The 15,432-nt window shown below is 42.4% G+C and overlaps 1 protein-coding gene across 1 annotated transcript in view; it reads right to left on the bottom strand.

Annotated features, from left to right (window-relative positions):
- Nucleotides 1-8,645: 8,645 nt before the first annotated feature.
- LOC134801325 (uncharacterized) overlaps nt 8,646-15,432 on the bottom strand; it is a 39,596-nt gene continuing 32,809 nt past the window's right edge. The window contains exon 11 of the mRNA XM_063773866.1: nt 8,646-8,771. Coding sequence (XP_063629936.1) covers nt 8,646-8,771 — 126 coding nt within the window. The remainder of the gene's footprint in view (nt 8,772-15,432) is intronic.

The raw sequence follows: 15,432 nt of genomic DNA, 5'->3' as shown, positions 1-15,432 counted from the left end.
CTAGTCAGCTTTATGTGGAAATTACGGAAAATTGTAATTTTTACTTAGGCAGATATGTATTTTCAGTCAGTTTGGGCTAGTCATTTTCTTTCAAAGTTTATGAAACTTACCTCGTTTATAACTGGTATGTATGTATTGTCGTGTCGCTGTCAGCTAGCCGCTGTGAACTCGCATCATGGCAGTTACTTTGAAGTGCAATAGTTGTGATATTGTGATAAACGAACTCTTAACTTTTGTTGTTAATAAGTTGCATCTTATGGACGACGAGAGCATGAGCAAAATATGTGTGGATTTTTACTCGGCGGAAGATATAAAGAAGGCTAAGGACTTATTATTTCTATCTGTCCCTGCGCGAAAGAGAAAGATTGTCCGAAAAAACGACGGAAAAGAACGCCGCGATATTGACGACATAATCGAGTTAGCCCGGGTTACGGAGCCTGAGAAATTTCCAGTGTTCGCTGCCCGCGATCTGCATAAATTGCCGCCGTTAGACTTTAACTCCGTAGACGTAACGTCGCTTTTAAAAGATATTGTGGTGCTCAGAAATGAACTGCGAACCATAAAGTCACAGTATGTTACAATGGAGATGCTAGAAAACCTGGAAAAGAAGCTCATGAACCGCAAGATTCCAGAATTAAATGATGATCCATTTTATCAGAACGTTAGCCAGTCATATTTGAATGTGAACGTTGGAAGACGCGGCGGTTATTTGAACAGCGGACCAATGGGGATAACCAACTTTGACGCATTCTATAGAAGCAGCGAATATAATAACGACGAGCATAACAGAAATGCGCGCTCTCACTCCAGCCCGCACGAATCTCACAAGTCGCCATCCTGCTCACCGTCGCGACAGAGTGTCCTAAAGCCGAACATCAATCAAAACAGTGCGTGTGCGCATGCGCCCGACTCTGCACAGCGGCCCTCTCCGCCGCTCTCCCCGCCGTCGCCTGACATTTTAACGGAACAGCCGCAGGGTAAACAAATATCGTGCGCGGCCAGCCAGGTGGATGGAGCTCCGGAATCGACGAACCTGCCTGTTATTGAGGGAAATAACCAACGAAAGACATTTCTGCCCTCCTAAGCTAAAAAACCGTATTTGCAGTCAATTTGTATGAAAACTGAATGCAAATACGGCTTTTTAGCTTAAGAGGGCAGATTTGCGAGTGTAGCAAACGAAGGAGAATGGCGTACAGTCAAAAAGCCGTCGAAACCGGCCCCGAAGAACCGCCTCATCGGAAAAATGGGCAAGGCCGATATCAGTTGCAAGTTTAGAGCTGCCGAACCGAAAGTTCCTATCTTGATCACAAATGTGCATAAGGATACTTCGAAATCCGACATTATGGAATATATACGCGAAAAAACCAAAGATAACATCTCGCTAGATCAAATAGTCATGAAAGACAAAAACCGGCCAAGTGCGAGTCGGACTCGCGTTCCAAGGGTTCCGTATATTACACAATTTTTAACAATCAGTGCCGGATTAAGATATTTATTTATTTATTTAAACTTTATTGCACAAAGTATATACAAAATGTACAAATGGCGGACTTAATGCCAAATGGCATTCTCTACCAGTCAACCATAGGGCCAAACAGACATCTACAATTGGTACAGAGAGAGAAATATACCTATTCAGTGAATATAAAAAAAGCAAACTATACATATAAACTACATAAATAAATAAAATATATATAAACTACTACATATTTATACAATACATACTATAAATATAATAATGATGGATATTATTCGAACTCTTGTTTTAGCAAATGCTTACGCAACAACCGCTTAAAAGAAAACTTACTTGATAAGATATGTTGATGCCCTAAGGATTTCTAGGTGCCCCCTCTCCCTCGGGTCATCAAGATTACATTGATTTTTTGGTAAATTGAGAGAAGTTCATTGCCGCGTTACAGCTGAGAATGGAAATCAGTCACATCATTTTATCACGAAAATTGACAGTGCCGCAGCAGTAATGTTGCAACAGAGTACCTAATGCTGTTGCAGTCGCCACCCGAATGTCACCTTTATCATAGCTTAGAAAGTAATAGAAACGCGAGAGAAGCGAGCGCGGAAATTTTTCGATATAAAAACGCAATATGCTAGACAGTTGTAATTTTTTACTTTTAGTATGGAAATCAGTCACATCATTTTATCACGGAAGTTGACAGTACTGCAGCAGTAACGGTGCAACAGAGTAATGTTGCTGCAGTCGCCATCCGAATGTCACCTTTATCATACCTTATAGTTATTGAAAACGCGAGCGAAGCGAGCGCGAAAATTTTTCGATATACAAACGCAATTTTACTTTTAGTCCTAACCAGGCGCGAATCCAGGATTTCATACAGAGAAGTGATGGGACAGTTTTCTATCAGCCTAGCTTCGCATAGGGCTCGATATTCCTTAGGCTTCGATATTCGAGGTTGTTTTCATGCATAAAATATGCAAGAAAGTAGAGCTTGGAATTGAATTGGCGAAGTGTGAGAAAGGCAGTAGGCCTAGCTGCGAAAGAGAAAAGCTTGGATTTGGATCCACGCCCAAGTGTAATTAAGGCAGAAGGCCTCGCATAAGACCTAACGCCGAACCGCAAAAGAGTGGGTTGAAATCGAATCTATGCATGTAATCACGACTCTTCTACTGCTACCGATTGTTTCCCAAAGAATTACGCGCCATTATTTTTGAAAATTAGCTTTTGGACAGCTAAAAAAAAGCGTGTGGTAAAAACGATGTGTCTGTCCCTAATTTTAAAATTTGTTCACCTTTTTCAACCTGGCATTTTGGTGCCCCTCCTGAACGTGCGCGAAGCACGTGCTTGTTTTGCTTATTGGTTACAAAGTCTTTATTAATTCAACCATTAAAGTCGACGAGTACAAAAAACTTTAAGCTAGCTCTCAATTTAACATTTTTAAAAAAAAAAATTTTTAATTTGACCTTACAATTACTCGTAAGTAGGTAAGACCGTTAAATATTTAAAATGATTATCTTATCAGAAAATTATCACCAATTACTCTAAGAAAACTACTACTCTAACTAATCCGGCACTGTTAACAATGTATTTTTTATGTGAAACGTGAATGAAATCTCTTTAAAACATCCGTAGGGGTCGGATTAAAAACTGTAATTAAGTCCGACTCACGCTTGACTGTACATTTCTAATAGGTTTTCCTGTCATCTATAGGTATAGACCTATTTTATGTATTTTTTTCAAAATTTTAGACCTAGTAGTTTCGGAGATAAGGGGGGGGGAATGGTCATTTTTTGCCTATTTTCTTCAATAACTTCTAAACTGTTGATTCGAAAATTATAAAAAAAAAATATTTGAAATCCTTACAATAAGCTCTTTCATTTGATATGTAACATGATATAGTTTGAAAAAATTTTTTTTTCATTTTTTCATTTACCCCCCAAAAGTGGCCCCCATGTTTAAAATTCATTTGTTTACGTTACATGTCCGTATTCGGGTCACAAACTTACATATGTGTACCAAATTTCAACTTGATTGGTCCAGTAGTTCCGGAGAAAATCGGCTGTGACAGACGGACAGACAGACAGACAGACAGACAGACAGACAGACAGACAGACAGACGCACGAGTGATCCTATAAGGGTTCCGTTTTTTCCTTTTGAGGTACGGAACCCTAAAAATAGCAATCACAACGCGTATAAGTTCTACGTGTGCAAAAATAAAGTGAATATGTTTCTGGACGAGAAATTGTGGCCGAGCGGAGTTATATTTCGCCGTTTTATAGCGTCTAGTTTTAAACGTACCGAAAACAATGATAACACATCGAGCTCCCGAGCGGCTGTGAGTGCTACGGTGGATGCTACGATTGCTACGTGCGCTACGACGAGTTCTAACAATAAAACAGACAATGGGAAAAGTAAAATAAATGAAGTTACCCTTTGTTCTTTTAACTGTCGAAGTGTTAAGCGGTCAATTGATGATATTAGACGACTGTGTACCACGGCTGATATTATAGCTTTACCAGAGACTTGGATTCTACCTCATGACCTCGGATATTTAAGCAGTATCAGTGACGAGTTTGCCTGTACTGGAACATCAGCAGATGACACGTCGACGGGTATTCTGCGGGGCAGGCCGTTCGGCGGGACTGCCATTTTATGGCGTAAGAAGTTGTTTCCATCGACCTCGGTTATCCAGTGCGACAATGTTAGAATCAGTGCGGTTAAGATATCGTCGGGCGATAAGCATATATTAATAGTGTTCTGCGTATACATGCCAATCAACGGTGTGGATAACTTACCTGATTTCGTGCAGTGTATGAGTGCCATAGACGCTATTGTAAAAGAAAACTGCGTTGAAAATGTTTATATATTAGGATTATTAGGTGACTTCAACGCGCACCCTGGTGAGTTTTTTTGGGACGAGATGTTTAGTTTTTGTACGGGACAGGGGTGGATTTGTGCCGATACCGTAAAACTAGGCATAGACTCGGGCGCGCATACGTACTTAAGTGAAACACACGGTTCACAACGATGGTTAGATCATTGCGTAACCACAACAGCTGCGTGGGACACTATTATAGATGTTTACATCGATTATAATGTGTACTGTTCAGATCACTATCCCATTGTAATAAAATGTAACCTAGACTTGGTTAAATCTAAGCACATATGTAATAATAATAAGGATAACAGTGTAATTTCGAATAAAAAGTATGTTGTCTGGGGGGGAGAGAGCTTCCCATGAAATTGATAATTATGTGAATAAATGTAACGAACTATTAAAGACTATTGATTTTCCTTCTGAGCTTTCGGACTGCTGTGACGGATGCTGTATGGACAACCATGAGCATTGCAAGATACTTGACAATCTGTACCTTAAAATAATATCCTCGCTATGTGAAGCTTCTTCATACAGTAAGGCCGTCACGAGCGGACTAGGCAATGGCAAATAAATAACGATTTTAGAAACTTTTGGAAGTGCACAAAAAAGTTGGAATCTAGGCCTGGTCTGTCTGTAAGTGTGAACGGTTTCTCGGATCCTAAGTGTGTTGCTAATGTGTTTATGGATCAGTTTAATGTGAGGTGCTCTTTCACCGCCGTCGGCGAAGCCGAGCCGCTGCAGGTGCCTGATGCTGGAAGACTGGACGGGGACTCACCGACCCGGTTTTGCGTTAGTGACGTAAGTAAAATAATAAAATCTATGAAAAGGGGTAAATCACCCGGTCACGACCACTTGAGCATCGAGCACCTGCAGTTTGCCGGTCCCCACCTGCCTCGAGTATTAGCGATGTTTTACAACTTATGTATATCGTCGTTGAGAATGCCAAATCCGTTATGTGCACGATTTTTGATTGACAAATAGTTACCTAGCAACAAAATACATAAGGTATTAATTGTGACGTCCCACGGTCAAAGGTACCTTATGGCGGGTATGGAGTTATGCATACCCCAGTAATCTACAATAAATAAGCTATCGATAACACAAAAGATCAACCTTCTAGGTTGCGTAGTTACAGAGATATGATTTTTTGAAAATAATGTTGTGAAATGAGCAACTTTACGATAGAGAAGTTTTAAGTTTAGCCGCCTAAAAAACTATGTTCCTGAAGTAAGTTACATAGTTGACTACAAATAATAATACCTTATATATCTGAGATTAAAAAAATATTGCGACTTGTTCTGTAATGCAAATAGAAACTTTTGATATCGACTGATTTATGTGTATACTAACCAATCTCTTGAAAATAAAGTTTTATTTCATTTTCACGATTGATTGCAATGAGCTCTCAAGATTTAAATTTTATCTATTAGAAAACGACACTGACAGACAGTTTAAGCAAAATACAATACCGATTTAGAGGTGAAAATGTATTTGCGACTTTTTCATATAAAATCACAAAATTGAATATTTTTACTTTTAATGTGACACACAATCAATTTTTCTGAGCACATATGAAAGAAATTCTGTCATTCAAATGAAATAAATCCTAAAACCCCAACTAAATACTATATTTAACCCCTTATGCCACTTTAAACTTACATAACAATAACAGTATTTGCTCCATACATTTACGAAAAGGTACCTTATGGAAATAAATCTAATAATACATCACTACAAAATATCAATCATATTACAGTTTATCTTTTATGAATAGAAAATATTAATTTACATTAAACTACCCCCAATTTAATTAGTTCTTCGTCATAATAATCTTAAAAAAGACCAATAATTTGTATGTAATGAAAAGGTACCTTGTGGTCAAGTTACATGATGAGGCATGATGATGATGGAACAGTTAGGATAAACTAATAATATTTTGAGGTTAAGATGGTATAAATCGTCTATTTCTTATCAATAATATATTTCGGTTGCTATTGAAGATAAGCGGCATTGAGGTTCAATGACCTCAGATATTCCATAAGGTAATGCGTCGGGTATTGGCATTTTTCAGCAAACCAATGGCTGATTTACTGCATGCGACCAAACCAAATGAAGATTATTCTAGTTAAGAAAGACTTGACGAGAGTAACTTTGGTATAATAGCAGTCTACTTGGATTTGTGATGTCGGTCTATGTACGGTTATAATATTTGCGAGGCGCCCCAACCAGAACTGAAATTATCAAATTAGTTTTGCAGAATGCTAATACAGTTCTTTACCAAACTTCTTTTCCCGTATTGACTAGTTTTTTTGGGAATTTTCAATCTTTTTTCCATAAGGTACCTTTTCTACTAAACTCTGAGACGACATTACTAGGCTTATAACTAACTTATAACAAAAATAAAAACAGGTAAACAAACGTTGCGCATTAAGGTTTCAGATCACACAATAAAAAAAAAATTGAGCATTTTTTCACCTCTTTACAAAACATTTAATATCTCCGAAACTAGAAACCCTCATAAGGTACCTTTTCCCGTGGAACGTCACAATTAATTTGATTAAAATCGCGCACATACCGTATTTGGCATTCTCAACGACGATATGTCACTCTTACCTACCGCCGCTTATGACAAAAACGATTGTAATACCTATTGTCAAAAATAAGACGGGTGACATTTCGGATAGTGCTAACTATAGGCCTATTTCTCTGGCAACAATTGTAGCGAGGGTGCTCGATGGCTTGCTAAACGTACAATTAGATAAGTACTTGAAATTGCATGACGCGCAGTTCGGCTTCCGTGCAGGCTTATCTACCGAAAGTGCTATCATTTGTTTGAAGCAGGCTGTCGAGTACTATACGCGTAGAAAAACACCTATTTATGCGTGTTTTTTAGACCTTAGTAAAGCCTTTGATCTCGTTAATTACAATTTACTTTGGAAAAAACTTGACGAAGTGCAATATCCTCGAGAACTTACACGCATATTTAGGTGTTGGTACTCTGGCCAGAGAAATAGCGTACGCTGGGAAGACGTGATGTCCGACGAGTATGGACTCGAGTGCGGGGTGAGGCAGGGGGGGTTGACCTCCCCAAAGCTTTTCAATCTTTACATGGATGCCCTGATCGGTGAGCTCAGCAGTACTCATGTGGGTTGTCATGTAGATAGGGTGTGTTTTAATAACATAAGTTATGCCGATGACATGGTACTGCTGACCCATCGGTCGGTGGTATAAGAATACTAATTGAAAAGTGTGAGTCCTATGCCCAAAAACATAACTTACGATATAATGTCGCGAAAAGTGAATATATGGTTTTTAAGGCGGGGAGCAAGTGCCCATCATACGTCCCACCCATTCGTTTGAATGGCGAACAGCTGAGGAGGGTTTATTCCTTCAAATATCTTGGGCACTTGGTCACCGACGATTTGCGTGACGACGCGGACATTGAACGCGAGCGCAGGGCGTTAGCTATTAGGGCTAATATGGTAGCTCGTAGGTTCAGTAGGTACTATAAACGCAATGCGGGTACAATACAACGACGCGTTCAGGGTACTGTTGCGGCTGCCGCGATACTGCAGCGCGTCGGGCATGTTCGCCGACGCGCATGTGGACGGTTTCCACGCGACGCTGCGCAAGCGCTGCGCCGCGACGCCCCGCAGGGTGCGCGATAGCCGCCATAGTCTCCTGGCCGTAGTGGCAGGGAGATGGGACAGTGCATTAGTTAGGCACTGGACCTCCCAACATCTTAGTTTAGGTACTAACATAGTAATTTAAGTCTATTTTTAAGTTTGTTACTAACAAATATGGATTGAATCGTCCGAAATAAATGATTTTTTTTTTTTTTTACCTTATTTCTAATGCTAAAAAAAACGAACTATTTACATTGCGGACTGTTGGTTACGTCCAATTCAACCGACCGATCAAAAACCGCAATGTAATGAAACTCGCATGCGAGTTCTCGCATCGTGTAAATGACCCCTAGACTGCACGATTGGCTCGAATTCGTGAGTGACACCGCTGAACTAGCACCATTCTTATTGCGCTTAACCTTTTGAACTCCAAACTGCACATCCATTTGCCGTGCCACTGACGCCACGGGGATAAAATTTAGTTTTGTGAATAAATAATGCCAACCTAAAAGTGGGGTGTTTTTCAGTAGATAGATATTCATCAAAAAACGAGCGACATCAAATGCCGTCACGATTTTGCGTTGACGTAAATTGGCGTCGGTGGCGTTCAAAAGGTTAAGGCTCGATATAGGTACGTCATATACGTCAACATCTTTGACAGTCAACGGGTTATTCAGAAGACGAAGCCCGGTGATCTTTACGCTGCGGTTCGGTGTCGTTTATCTTCCACGAAGGCTGGAATCCTGTGTCGGCTTGAAGCTGCTCCACATCATCGTCGTCCATTTTAAATGATATCTGTATGGACAATTTAAATAATAAATAAATAATAAATAAGCTCCAGGGGTGGAAGTGAAATATGCATAAGACGCGAGTTGGCACAGTGGCTGTTAACACTTAACAGCCACTGGGTAGAAAGCGGCGCACACCTCTCGACACCCCTGAGCCGATCACACCGGTGTTGCCCTTGAGCCATCCTAGATGTCGCTTTTTGTGGGGGCCCATCTTGTGAGGGCGAGTCACCGTCTGCCAGAAATAAAATTGCATACCGTTTTATTAGGCAGGCGTCCGGTTTTTTACCCCATAGCTCAGTTCTGAGTCCATCGCTTTCACCCAATAACCTAGTTCATTTTAGATTCCATCTACTCTCAATAGTCCTTACACCCTGGCGGGTGCTGCCTCTGCGTGCGTCCCATGACACGGGCAAGGGCAGCCTCCGCTCAGTGTACCCCTTACATCATTAAAGTGTCAAAAGGGCCTCTACGTGTTGGCTTCGGCTCCGCGCACGCCTCCCAAAGGTCCGGAACACCATTGTTCCGTGATGGGAAAGACATACAAATAATAAATATTATAAGGACATTCTTACACAAATTGACTAAGTCCCACGGTGAGCTCAAGAATTAAGGCTTGTGTTGTGGATACTCAGACAACGTTAAATATAATATACAAATACTTAAATACATAGAAAACATCCATGACTTAGGAACAAATATCTGTGTTTATCACACAAATAAATGCCCTTACCGGGATTCGAACCCAGGACCATCGGCTTCACAGGCAGGGTCACTACCCACTAGGCCAGACTGGTCGTCGAATAAATTTTGTAGTAAGCTGAAACGTCTGCCACCGATACCTACCCCTGGGGGTAGGAAACTAGAGCGTTCATATTCTGGGCTCCGTTCGGCTCAGCATTGCTCCGAGCAATTATTAGGGATGGCACAACTTGACGTCCCTTTGCGTGCACAACCACAGATAAGATAATTACTTGAATTTTGACAACCCTAATTAGCCGAAAGAGATAAAGTGCCATACATTAGAAAGGCACAGCATGATTGGTCCCTGAACCGCTGTCAAACTTCGGTTTTGTAGGAAGTTTCCTTTCTGTACGGGTACTTAGAAATACCAAAAAGAAAAATTAGAAAATCTCTCTGTCTTTGAGTCTCTGTCTGAGACTAGAACTAGCAGACAGACAGACAGGCAGACAGAGTTACTTTTGAATTTATAATATTAGTAGGGACCCACGGAACACAATAGACGGTGCAGGCCGGAGTTTAGGCAGACCGAAAAGGAGATGGCGGGACGACTTGGACGCATTCTACCCCAAATGGTGGGAAAATGCCGATGACAGGGTCGAGTGGAAAAAACGAGGGGAGGCCTTTGCCCAGCAGTGGGACACCAAAGTAGGCTAGGAAAAAAAAAAAAAAATATTAGTAGGGATTGTCAAATTAATTAGTGGATTATGACGCGCTGTTTCATCCGTTACTAATGAGGCATAATGTTTTTTAGGGGGTATGTTCTGTGCCTGCATGTAAAGTGGTGTTCAAAAGTGCATGGATAGATGTCGACCGTAATGGCTTAATATTACAGTTTAAACATCTCCATGCACTTTTGAACGCCATGTACTTGCACTTGTACTTACTCTAGGAGGTACAACTGGTTCCTGCCTCTCACCCGCAGGAGGCGAATGTTGTGCGGGTCAGAGCAATTCCGCCGCTCCAGGCCGCGTAGCCAAGATGCCGATCGCTTACGCTCCGTAGCGATCGAAACGCAACTGTCACTGTCGCACTAATTTAATATGGAAGAGTTATAGAGAGACATAATGCTTTTCGTTGTCGAAGCGATAGCGATTGTAACCTTGGCTAGGCCGGCTGGTCTATTAATATACAGAATGTTTCTTAGGGGGTACTTACTCTAGGAGGTATAGCTGGTTCTTGCCTCCCACCCGCAAAGGGGGGATGTTGTGCGGGTCGAAGTAATGCCAGGTCTATTAATGTACATAATGTTTAGGGGAGTAAGTGATGTGTACTTACTCTAAGAGGTATAACTGGTTCGTGCCTCTCACCCACAAGGGGGTTGTGCGGGTCGGAGTAATGCCAGGTTTAGTAAAGTATATAATGTTTAGGGGAGTAAGTGATGTGTACTTACTCTATAGTTCGTTTTTTTAGCATTAGAAATAAGGTAAACAATCTTGATGTGTCTTTTAATTGAAAAACACATTTTAAAAATAAGTTACGGCAAATATGTAACAAATATGAATCTAATACGATCATTTATATTCATCTGCTTTCATAACTAATAGTTACTGATTTTTAAAAAGCGTTTTTCAATTAAAAGACATGTCAAGATCGCTTACCTTCTTTCAAGTTCTTTCTAATGCTAAAAAAAACGAACTATAGGAGGTATAACTGATTCGTGCCTCTCACCCGCAAGGGGGGTTGTGCGGGTCGGAGTAATGCCAGGTTTGCTAAAGTATATAATGTTTAGGGGAGTAAGTGCTGTGTACTTACTCTAGGAGGTATAACTGGTTCGTGCCTCTCACCCGCAAGGGGGGATGTTGTGCGGGTCGAAGTAGTGCCAGGTCTACTAATGAACATAATGTGTAGGCGAGTTAGTGATGTGTACTTACTCTAGGAGGTATAACTGGTTCGTGCCTCTCACCCGCAAGGGGCGATGTTGTGCGGGTCGAAGTAGTGCCAGGTCTACTAATGAACATAATGTGTAGGGGAGTTAGTGATGTGTACTTACTCTAGGAGGTATAACTGATTCGCGCCTCTCACCCGCAAGGGGGGATGTTGTGCCGGTCGAAGTAATGCCAGGTCTACTAATGAACATAATGTGTAGGGGAGTTAGTGATGTGTACTTACTCTAGGAGGTATAACTGGTTCGCGCCTCTCACCCGCAAGGGGGGATGTTGTGCCGGTCGAAGTAATGCCAGGTCTACTAATGAACATAATGTGTAGGGGAGTTAGTGATGTGTACTTACTCTAGGAGGTATAACTGGTTCGCGCCTCTCACCCGCAAGGGGGGATGTTGTGCCGGTCGAAGTAATGCCAGGTCTACTAATGAACATAATGTGTAGGGGAGTTAGTGATGTGTACTTACTCTAGGAGGTATAACTGGTTCGCGCCTCTCACCCGCAAGGGGGGATGTTGTGCCGGTCGAAGTAATGCCAGGTCTACTAATGAACATAATGTGTAGGGGAGTTAGTGATGTGTACTTACTCTAGGAGGTATAACTGGTTCGCGCCTCTCACCCGCAAGGGGGGATGTTGTGCCGGTCGAAGTAATGCCAGGTCTACTAATGAACATAATGTGTAGGGGAGTTAGAGATGTGTACTTACTCTAGGAGGTATAACTGGTTCGTGCCTCTCACCCGCAAGGGGGGTTGTGCGGGTCGAAGTAGTGCCAGGTCTACTAATGAACATAATGTGTAGGGGAGTTAGTGATGTGTACTTACTCTAGGAGGTATAACTGGTTCGCGCCTCTCACCCGCAAGGGGGGATGTTGTGCCGGTCGAAGTAATGCCAGGTCTACTAATGAACATAATGTGTAGGGGAGTTAGAGATGTGTACTTACTCTAGGAGGTATAACTGGTTCGCGCCTCTCACCCGCAAGGGGGTGATGTTGTGCGGGTCGGAGTAACGCCGCCGCTCCCGGTCTAGAGAAAACTTTCAATTTAGTTATAATTCTTAATTAACAGTCTTATTTATGTCATCGTTGTGCATTTTTTTCGAGAACGCTTTTTTCTGCTTTGGTTTGTACCCACGAATTAACTAACAGAAACTCAAACAGTGTATGGAAATAGTCACGTGACTTTTCGTAGAATCTATCATCCCTATACATTTTTTTCGGGGGGGGGGGGGTCCTAATTAATTAGACATATATTTTTGAATTATTTCCTAATAAAATCTCGCTGCGTGCTCGTAATTACATGACACTTTAAGAGGCAACTGGCGGGGTCACGGGTCATACGTTTATTGCATATTTCGATAGATGGCACCAGTAGTTGCTCAGAGACGATAGGGAATCATTTTACCCCGAGGGATCGTATCGTATTATACACAAGCATAGGTAGGGGCCTACCTATTACATGGAGCGTGCGTCCCGTGTAGGGTTACCAGATGACAGGAATTTCCCTGAAATGTCAGGAATTTTGGCCTTATGTCAGGAATGGGGACGGAACACGAAAATGTCAGGAATTTTTTAAATAAAACTAAATTAATTAAACGCGGCTACCGGCTCAATCGGGTGGCCATCGCTAGACCCCCCCGTCGTCGTCAAAAATATATGAATGTCAGGAAAAATATTCGGTAATCAGGAATTTTGTCAGGAAATTCTAAATTTGTATCTGGTAACCCTAGTCCCGTGTTCGAGGCAACCACAAGACAAAAGTCAACATACCTTGTAGGGCGATCCCTCTCGGGTTTCCATCGGTGTTGAGTTACCTAGAAAAAAATAATTGATAATGTCTTAATAAATATTTAATAATAAAAGTACAGATTTTAGGGTTCCGTGCCAAAAAGGTATAGGTAAAAGGATCCCTTATGGTGCGACTGTCCAGTGGCGGATTTGCCCTAAGGCCAAGTAGGCCCAGGCCTAGGGCGGGAAGATATTAGGGGCGGCAAATTGTGACTAAAAATTCGCTTATGATAACAAGAAATAATTCAAGCGCTGGTGGCCTAGCGGTAAGAGCGTGCGACCTGCAATCCGAAAGTCGCGGGTTCAATTCAAACCCGTACCAATGAGTTTTTCGAAACTTATGTACGAAATATCATTTGACATTTACCAGTCGCTTTTCGGTGAAGGAAAACATCGTGGAGAAACCGGACTAATCCCAATAAGGCCTAATTTACCCTCTGGGTTGGAAGGTCAGATGGCAGTAGCTTTCGTAGTAAAAAAACCGGGCAAGTGCGAGTCGGACTCGCGCACGAAGGGTTCCGTACCATAATGCAAAAAAAAAACAAAAAAAAGCAAAAAAAAACGGTCACCCATCCAAATACTGACCACTCCCGACGTTGCTTAACTTTGGTCAAAAATCACGTTTGTTGTATGGGAGCCCCATTTAAATCTTTATTTTATTCTGTTTTTAGTATTTGTTGTTATAGCGGCAACAGAAATACATCATCTGTGAAAATTTCAAGTGTCTAGCTATCACGGTTCGTGAGATACAGCCTGGTGACAGACGGACGGACGGACGGACGGACGGACGGACGGACGGACAGCGAAGTCTTAGTAATAGGGTCCCGTTTTACCCTTTGGGTACGGAACCCTAACTAGTGCCTACGTCAATTCTTGGGATTAGTTGTCAAGCGGACCCCAGGCTCCCATGAGCCGTGGCAAAATGCCGGGATAACGCGAGGAAAAAGAGATAACAAGAAATAACTCCAAATGTAGTCACTATGATGAGTGCTGAGAAAGGGGCGGCTACAGGGCCTGGGGCCTAGGGCGACAAAGACTGCAAATCCGCCACTGACTCTGTCCGTCCATCTGTCTGTCGCATTGCTAAATATCTCGAGAACTACTTGAGCTATCGATTTGAAATTTGGAATAGTTATAAACAACACTAACCCAGACACATTGAAAGTGTTTTTTTTTGTCTGGCCACCTATTTGTCTGCGTGATGTACCTCGTAAACAGAGGGTAGGTATGTATCGGGTGGCGAAGCAATATGTATTTTAAATTTACGCGCCGTGCGGCGCACAGCCTCTAGGCGGCAAGTTTGCGATATTTAAAATGTCGGCCGCCGCATGCGCGGTTGTCGGAGAGCGTCCATTTTGAGGCATCTTGCCGCAAGTAGGACCTTGAGCCTTACGGCTCGGCCACGACTTTGCGCGACCGGCGACGGCGGCGTCGGCAACCATAGGTTGGAGCCAAATACAGCAATCGGACCTTTCGTTCCCACCTGTGGTTGCCGCCGCCGTCGCGGGTCACGCAAGGTCGTGGCCGAACCTTAGGAGGATAAGTAAGTACCACCAATGTTTGTTTACCTTTGCACTTGGGGTAGTTAGTCAGGGACCGTTGCCGGTAATAAATAAGAATCAAAATATCTTTATTCTATAATATCAAAGAAATATTCACAATATTTCTTTGATATTATAGAATAGTATTTAGATAAGCATAATGACTATGCATAATGATAGATTACATTAGCTAAGTGCAAAAATATACACAAACCACCGTAATCTTAGAGCATTTAGTAACTGGAGATGTCATCGCTGTCATTTTCTTTACGAAACAGTCTGCCGATTTTTGCGGGGGAGGGGACGTCAAATGTACCTATTGCTATTTCTACATGACTTGTACGTAACGTACAAATAGCCATGTCAGTCCATACAAAAGTTTGACACGCCACACACGCCAGCCTAAGCTGCCGGTCGCCTTCCCTGCGTCCCCGATGCCCGGCCCCGCTCAAACGGTATCACCGGGCTAGGGGTCGCGGGGTTGGATAAACGATCGGTGGCGAAAAAGCTGGCCTACACCAGCAGCACTGACGTCCTCAAATTGACGTCCACTGACCTCCCCACGCGGTGGGGAGCGACCCGCCACAGCCGTCGCAGCCGAAAGGCGGGCACGGCCTCCCATACCTCTCTATTAATAGAGAGGTATCGAATGATATCCAGACAAAAGTTTGCACAATTGTGCAAGTTTTTCGGCAGAGGGGTAAGCTCTCACTGGCCACT

Source organism: Cydia splendana, chromosome 21 (genome assembly GCF_910591565.1).
Source record: "Cydia splendana chromosome 21, ilCydSple1.2, whole genome shotgun sequence".
In the NCBI taxonomy this organism is placed as follows: domain Eukaryota; kingdom Metazoa; phylum Arthropoda; class Insecta; order Lepidoptera; family Tortricidae; genus Cydia; species Cydia splendana.
The sequence above is the reverse complement of the archived record's forward strand: the minus strand, read 5'-3'. Positions and strand labels throughout refer to the sequence as shown.